Genomic DNA, 7,948 nt, shown 5'->3' on the forward strand with positions numbered 1-7,948 from the left:
GTGTCATTTGTGCATCTTTAGGCTTGTTGTGTCCTTATTATTTATAATTATGTCATATATCTGATAAAACAATCTTCTAACGCTTAATAGATAATGTTATATTCCGTAGTTAAATATTCCCATGATAAACTTTTAATTTAATAACCCACATGTCAAAGAGAAAACCTTGGAGTGTCATAACACATGTGGATCAAGTTTATTTTAAAGTTTAAAGTCTTAAAGTCACTTCTTGCTTTTGGATACTATGTTTAGTTTTAAAGTGTCTAAAAGGGTTTGTAAAGTGTAAACGTGATGAAGGGTTCGTGTCCGCCTAATTCCCACGCGCGTGCCCAAGCTCGTATTACACAGATAAAGGGTTAAAGCAGCAGCCTAGAGCACTTTCAAAGAGAGGCAGGTGTCCCAATACCAACCCAGCTCTGGACCAGATGTTTTTAATCCTCTCTCTAGAACTACAGAGAAATTCATAACTGTCATTGCGCGTCAGGCAAGTTTTGTGGTCAGGAGAATAGCCTTTGTTGCTCAAGAGTCAAAACTATAAGAGACTATAATACAGAGATCTAAATGCACATTCCTCTCTCTGTATTCTGAATCACTGGGAGTTTTTTTTTTTTTTTTGATCTCCTGCTGCTTGGAAGCTAAAGGCGCAGAATTCTGGCTCAGGTGTTTCAATAAAATTAGGTTAGTAACTCCTCAAAATAAATCCTCGTTCCTGCCCTCCGACATGTGGTGGATGCTGTTTCCTCGCTGGATTTGGTTCATCTCGGGACAGTTTTTGCTGCTATTTGTGGAGAGGCAATGTGTGAAAGGCATGACTTTGCAGACAGTTCCCTATTCACACGCAGGGATCTGTCCAAACGACATGAACCCAAACTTGTGGGTTGATGCAATGAGCACCTGCACGAGAGAATGTGAATCTGATCAGGTTTGACTTTTCATTCCATTTAAATTAGTTGTCATTTTGACTGCATGCATGCATGTGTATATATGTATATGTATATCAGTGATGCGCAGGTCAATGTATAAACAACCCACACCCGACCGTTGTTTTCAACTAACCCGCCCGTAACTCGGACCGCAAAAAAATGAAAATAAAATATTTTACCCGACCCGCTTCCTGACCCGCATTTTTTAACAGTAGTAAATGCGTCGCCCCTTTATATTAATATAATTACTTAAATAGGCTTTAGCCTACAGGATAATAAGCGTTATGACTGCACACATAAGGCTTGCCACAAAGAACCGGTTAAAGTAGCTAATGATTATGCATGTGTCTAAATTAGCAAGGAGACATTTAATTGTTTAGTAATAAACTTGTGTTTTGACAACTGTGTCGCTGCTAAGATGAAGTTGACGATGCAGACATGAACGCCATGAGACATGAACGCCAGAGAGAAATGCACATTTCATATGGATTACATAATCAGAGAGTAGCCTATTTATTTTGGTTTGAATATTTTCGTTCAAAAGTAGACATTTCAAGCTTTCTTTAATATATTGCCTATATTTCTTTTTAGACCCACCGACTAAAAGATTAAGACACTACCTGACCCAAAATATCACCCAAAGTTTCTACAGCTTTTTTCTTAGCTATTTCAGAATCTGGAAAAATGACTGGGGCTAACTTGTTACTGCAGAGCGATATGAATGTGTGTGATGTACGGCATGATAAATGCTCGTCACTTCTGCTGCCGAAACTTGGTCAGCCTGTGGGTCATTTGGTTTATTGAAAACGATTGCACTGTTTTTGCATGTTTCTTGATGTGTTTTTTTTCTGTGGTACTCACATGCACCATGTCGCTTCTCGTCATATTCTCCTCCATGTCCCACAGAAAAAAAGCTCTCTCTGCTTCGCCATCTACAGGTCTTAACCAAGGGTATGCTGCGGTCCATTCGCTATTAAAAGTGCATCTTCTCTTTTTCGTGGCCATTAACCTGACCGAACAGCGCGCGCGTCAACAGTTTGATTGACGTACGACTCAGCCTATCGACTAATGCATTTATTGCTCTCCTCTGAACTATTGGACATAAATTAACAGTGCGCCTATGGACGTATCCGTGTATTTATTAGGAAGGGTCGAATGAAAAAGTGGGACAGCTGCTCAATTTGAATGAGGCGGGACAAAGGGTAAAATTGCTGTACAACGTAAAGCGTGATAGGTGGTCACTGGTATTCGCGCCAGTTATTCAGCCAATAAAGTGTAGGCCTATATATTTCAAAATAGTTTATAGTACTATATAAATGACAAAGGTTTAATTGGCATCTTTATTTCAAAGGACCCGACCGACCGCGACCCGAATATCATTACAAATATTTTTGGATGACTAGTGAACGCTAGTGATGGGTCGTTCGCGAATGTATGTGAATGAAGGGAGCTGGCTCGCATATCTGAAGAGCCGACTCTATTTAAAAAAATATAGCCTATAGAAATTAAATCATTATGTAATAATGAAATTATCACGGCTTACGCTGCTGGAAGGAACACGGAACCTAAGGATAAACGAAACAAGGCTTCATTATATCCAACATAGGCATTATCCAAATATGGATCACAGAGGAAGACACAGGTAAGTAACTGGTGACTGGTAACAAGTAACAAGTAACAAGTAGACCCGACAAAACAGAACTGAAAGGACAAGGCTTTTATACAAGGGATAATGGGGAAACACAGGTGGATGGAATCACTAAATTAACCGGGAAATAGAACACATGGAGAAGTGAATAGACACACCTGGGAACTAATCAAACCACACACGGAAGACAGAAACTGGAACACAGGGGCAAAAACACACAAAATGAGTCCAGGTATGTGACAGTACTCCCCCCTCCCGGTAGGTGCGTCCTCGCACCGTAGAAACAACAAAGGGAGGCGTGGGTGGGAACTTGGGAGGAGGTTCCGGTGGAGGACAGCCTCCCAGGAGGGGGCCAGCAGACAGGGACCACAGAGGAAGGAGCCAGGACGGAGACGACGGAGGGAGGAGCCAGGGAGGAGACAGGAGGGATCTGAAGCAGGAGGCACCCAGCAGGGCCCAGGCCACAGCCATAACGGCCCAAGGTGGGGCCGACGGTGGAAGGAGCCATGGAGGAGGAGCACGAGGCGGAGACGGAGAGCCGAAGAGCCAGGGTGACGGGGAGGAGCCGGAGGTCCTAGGCGGAACAGATGGCTCTGGTGACTGACGCGGCGATGTGGATCTGGAAGGCCGCGGTGAGGCCAGAGTGACCGAGGAATGAGGTGTAGCCGAGGGGATGAAGGAGCCTGACGGAGCCGGAGGGACGGAGGGATGAGGCGAAGCCGGAGGAGTGGAGTCCCGAGGCATAGGATGGACGACGCCAGACCAAGGCGGAGCCGGAGGGACGAGGGAGCCAGGCAGAGCCTGCGGACTGCCGGGCCACGGCGGAGAGGAAGGAGCTAGGAGCCATGGTGGAGCCGACGGGTCAACGGGCCGAGGCGGAGTCCAGGCCTCAGAGGCTGGAGGCGGAGGTGAGGGAGACGCTATCCATGACACACTACGGAAATAAAAAGACTGAGGAAAAAACGGAACACAAAACGGAGGGAAAACACGCAGTTTTTAACTTTTTGGTCGGGTCTTCTGTCACGGCTTACGCTGCTGGAAGGAACACGGAACCGAAGGATAAACGAAACAAGGCTTTATTATATCCAACATAGGCATTATCCAAACATGGATCACAGAGGAAGACACAGGTAAGTAACTAGTAACTGGTAGCAAGTGGCAAGTTACAAGTAACAAGTAGACCCAACACAACAGAATTGAAAGGACAAGGCTTTTATACAAGGGATAATGGGGAAACACAGGTGGATGGAATCACTAAATTAACCGGGAAATAGAACACATGGAGAAATGAATAGACACACCTGGGAACTCATCAAACCACACACGGAAGACAGAAACTGGAACACAGGGGCAAAAACACACAAAATGAGTCCAGGTATGTGACAGAAATAATGGATGCATTTTAATTATTTAAAATAACTGACTAATTCAAAGAACAAAAAAATAATGTATTTCGACTGTCTGATCACCCTTACATTCTGTTCCTGTCAATCATATACAAGGTGTCAACCAATTATATGGCATGAGGGAGGGGCCGAGCCATCACACACACACACACACACACACACACACACACACACACACACACACACCACACACACAGTGTCAAACTCGGAGGAGAGGAGAGGAAAAACACAACAGCTTTTGAAAACCAAACAAAAGCAGGAAAATGAGTAAAAAGCACAGCAGCATTTGGAATCATTTTAATGATCATCAGCCCATCGATCGAAAGTAAGGCAGCTTGCATTTCTGAATGCAAATCTCTCATAAAATAAAAATATGGTCAGCATTGTGTGTGTGTGTTCATGCTAGTTATACAAAACATAACTAGTGAGATAGTTCATGCTGACTATATAACATGCCAAAAAAGAGGGACCAGTTTAATCCTTTCAGTTATTTATTTTTCTTTAATATGGGTTGTATTTGTTTTGTAATGTTGTTGTTTCTATACATTCAAAAGTTGTAATTTAAATGCAAATGTTTAATAGTATTCTTTTTTCATAACAAATCAATGCATTTTTAAAGAAATTGTGAGTATGATTTCATTTAATAATTTAATTAGAATTGTTTTCACACCTATCATAGTCAAAACATTATTGTTTTTTAAAGAGCCGTTTGTGAGCCAAAAGAGCCCGCTCTTTTCAGTGAGCTGAGTCAAACGAGCCGGCTCAGGAAAAAGAGCCGAAATGCCCATCACTAGTAACCGCAGGCACCCGCTCATTTTGGATCAACCCGCGCATCACTGATGTATATGTATATGTATATATTTTTTAATGCATGTCTATTTCATGTACATATATATGTATATTAACACAGTTTTATATACAAGCTACGTGAATGCATACATGTCTGCTTCATGTATATATACATTTATATGCAGTTTGTATGTATTACCATTACATTCATGTCAATTTTATTCATACACACACACACACACACACACACACACACACACAGTATATATATATATATATATATATATATATATACACACACACAATATTATATATGTTACTCCCATGCATGCAATATATTATATATACATATTACTTGCACGCATGTCCATTATTTATATATATATATATATATATATATATATATATATAGTACTGTACAGACCAAAAGTTTGGACACACCTTCTCATTCAAAGAGTTTTCTTTATTTTCATGACTATGAAAATGGTAGAGTCACACTGAAGGCATCAAGGGCTATTTGACCAAGAAGGAGAGTGATTGGGGTGCTGCGCCAGATGACCTGGCCTCCACAGTCACCGGACCTGAACCCAATCCAGATGGTTTAGGGGTGAGCTGGACCGCAGACAGAAGGTAAAAGGGCCAACAAGTGCTAAGCATCTCTCGGGGAACTCCTTCAAGACTGTTGGAAGACCATTTCAGGTGACTACCTCTTGAAGCTCATCAAGAGAAAGCCAAGAGTGTGCAAAGCAGGAATCAAAGCAAAAGGTGGCTACTTTGAAGAACCTACAATATGACATATTTTCAGTTGTTTCACACTTTTTTGTTATGTATATAATTCCATATATAATTCCACATGTGTTAATTCATAGTTTTGATGCCTACAGTGTGACTCTACAATTTTCATAGTCATGAAAATAAAGAAAACTCTTTGAATGAGAAGGTGTGTCCAAACTTTTGGTCTGTACTCTATATATATATATATATAAATTTGAAATTTATATTATGTATAATTCTTTTCATTCATATAATCATGATTATCAAGAGCATACAACTGCAGCATCCTGCAAAATGATGCATTCACTCCTTGCTTTGTTCAGGAATGTGAAACATTCGAAAAGTGCTGTGCCAATGTTTGTGGCAATCGTAGCTGTGTGGCGGCCCGATTCATCGATGCTTCAGGAAAGAAAGGGCCCATGGGCATGCCAAAGGAGCCGTCCTGTGACAAGTTCTTGTGCCTTCAGCAGGGCTCCGAGTGTGAAATCTGGGATGGCCAGCCTATGTGCAAGTGTCGCGACCGCTGCGAGAGAGAGCCCCACTTTACCTGCGCCTCAGACGGGATGACCTACTATAACAAGTGCTACATGGATGCAGAAGCGTGCTCAAAGGGCATCTCCTTATCGGTGGTGATGTGCCGCTTCCGCCTCACCTGGCCTAACACTAGTCCACTCCCGATGGGCACCACGGCATTGCCCACCACCCCAGAAGATGTGCACGCTCCTGTCATGATCAACAGCCCATCGCAGCAATTCGTGTTCGTTGGCGACACGGCCAGCTTCCTTTGCGAAGTTGCTGGCCGACCAACGCCCGAGATAACCTGGGAGAAGCAGATGGACGTCCAGGGAAACGTAGTCTTAAAACCCAACCACATGCATAGGAATGTTGTGGTCACCAACATCGGTCAGCTGGTTATCTACAATGCTCAATTGCAAGATGCAGGAGTCTATACATGCTTGGCCACAAATGCAGGTGGATCTATCCGAGCACATTTTCCACTGTCCATACTTGAGCAAGAGCCAGTCACAAAGTTGAACTCAACATATTTCCCAGCAGAGGAGTGCTTTAAGGTGCCTAATAGTGAAGATTGTGGGGAGGAAAAGCTGAGTTGGTTTTACGACCCCCAGAGGAACAACTGCTACACCTTCACCTACGGCAACTGCAGCAAAAACCGCAATCACTTTGACGCTTATGAGACCTGCATGTCGTCCTGTCGAGATGAACTCGCAGCTCCTTGTAACCTTCCCATCTACCAGGGACCTTGTAAGGCTTATGAACCTCGCTGGGCCTATAACAGCTCCCAGCGCCGGTGCCAACCGTTCGTATACGGTGGCTGCAAAGGCAACGAGAACAACTTCAAAACCAAAGAATCGTGCGAGGACACCTGCCCGTTCACAAGGAGCCTTCGCTGCAAGCTGTGCAAGCCGCGCCACAAGATGGTGACCAGCTTCTGCAAGAGCGATTTTGTGATTCTGGGACGCATGAAGGAGCTGACCGAGGACCAAGACTCGGGTCACGCTCTGATCACCGTGGAGGAGATCCTGAAGGATGAGAAAATGGGGCTGAAATTTTTCGGAAATGAGCCCTTGGAGGTGACATTGCAGAGCATGGACTGGGCCTGTCCGTGTCCGAACATCACCACCTCCGATGGCCAGATCATCATCATGGGGGACGTCAGCAACGGTATGGCTGTCCTTCAGCCTGACAGCTTCATCGTCCTTTCCAGCGCCCGGCGCGTCCGTAAGCTCCGAGAGGTCATCAACAAAAACACTTGTGACATATTAAAAGAGTTCATCTAGTAGGACCTTTTCCATCATGTAAAGTAACGATTAAATCCCTGTTCTGATGTTGTAAGAATTGGTCTTTTATGTACAGCATTTTGCACCCAGACCATTTGCTTTGACAAGCTCAGATATGTTTCTACAGCTTGAATAGAAATGCTAACATCAACTTGGAAGGTTTTTATAAGAGTTGCCCTTACAGTTAAAGTAAAAGAAAATTTGTGGACATAGGACCCATGAATCAAATACATCTGCTTGCCCAAAAACCCCATAATACATTTAAGTACTGGAAATTAATTATTGTAATGCTGTGTCATTTGATGATTTTGATAAATTAACTTTTTTCTCTTTGCTTGTTTGATCTTCATGGCAGAAGATGTGTTGTTGTTGTTCCTAGTAATGAAATGATTGTTGTGTTATAGAGTTAAATTCATTTACTGTACTTAGATAAGTTGTATAATATTGAACATAAGATTGCTAGGAGAAATAACTCGTCTTTAAGGCTCTATTGTGTATAGAACTGAGTACATATGATTTAGCACGGACTGCATTTAATTGTAAGCTATTTATTTTATTTTTTTAATCTTTTTTTTTTTTTTACCAAAATGCTGTCTGTCAATTCCTAAA

At 42.7% G+C, this 7,948-nt stretch overlaps 1 protein-coding gene across 1 annotated transcript; it reads left to right on the forward strand.

Annotated features, from left to right (window-relative positions):
* Positions 1-489: 489 nt before the first annotated feature.
* LOC132120897 (WAP, Kazal, immunoglobulin, Kunitz and NTR domain-containing protein 2-like) lies at positions 490-7,679 on the forward strand. Its single transcript, XM_059530119.1, has 2 exons — positions 490-922; positions 5,864-7,679. The coding sequence occupies exons 1-2, from the start codon at positions 722-724 to the stop codon at positions 7,337-7,339; spliced, it is 1,677 nt and encodes a 558-aa protein (XP_059386102.1). The 5' UTR covers positions 490-721; the 3' UTR covers positions 7,340-7,679.
* Positions 7,680-7,948: the final 269 nt, after the last annotated feature.

Source organism: Carassius carassius, chromosome 39 (genome assembly GCF_963082965.1).
Source record: "Carassius carassius chromosome 39, fCarCar2.1, whole genome shotgun sequence".
NCBI classification, from domain to species: Eukaryota; Metazoa; Chordata; class Actinopteri; order Cypriniformes; family Cyprinidae; genus Carassius; species Carassius carassius.

What these genes read in the sequence shown, in the direction of transcription:
- LOC132120897 (XM_059530119.1), top strand. Translation starts at nt 722, where the DNA reads ATGTGGTGGATGCTGTTTCCTCGCTGGATTTGGTTCATCTCGGGACAG. An exon ending in GAGAATGTGAATCTGATCAG is followed by an intron (nt 923 to 5,863) that starts GTTTGACTTTTC and finishes TGCTTTGTTCAG; the next exon opens with GAATGTGAAACATTCGAAAA.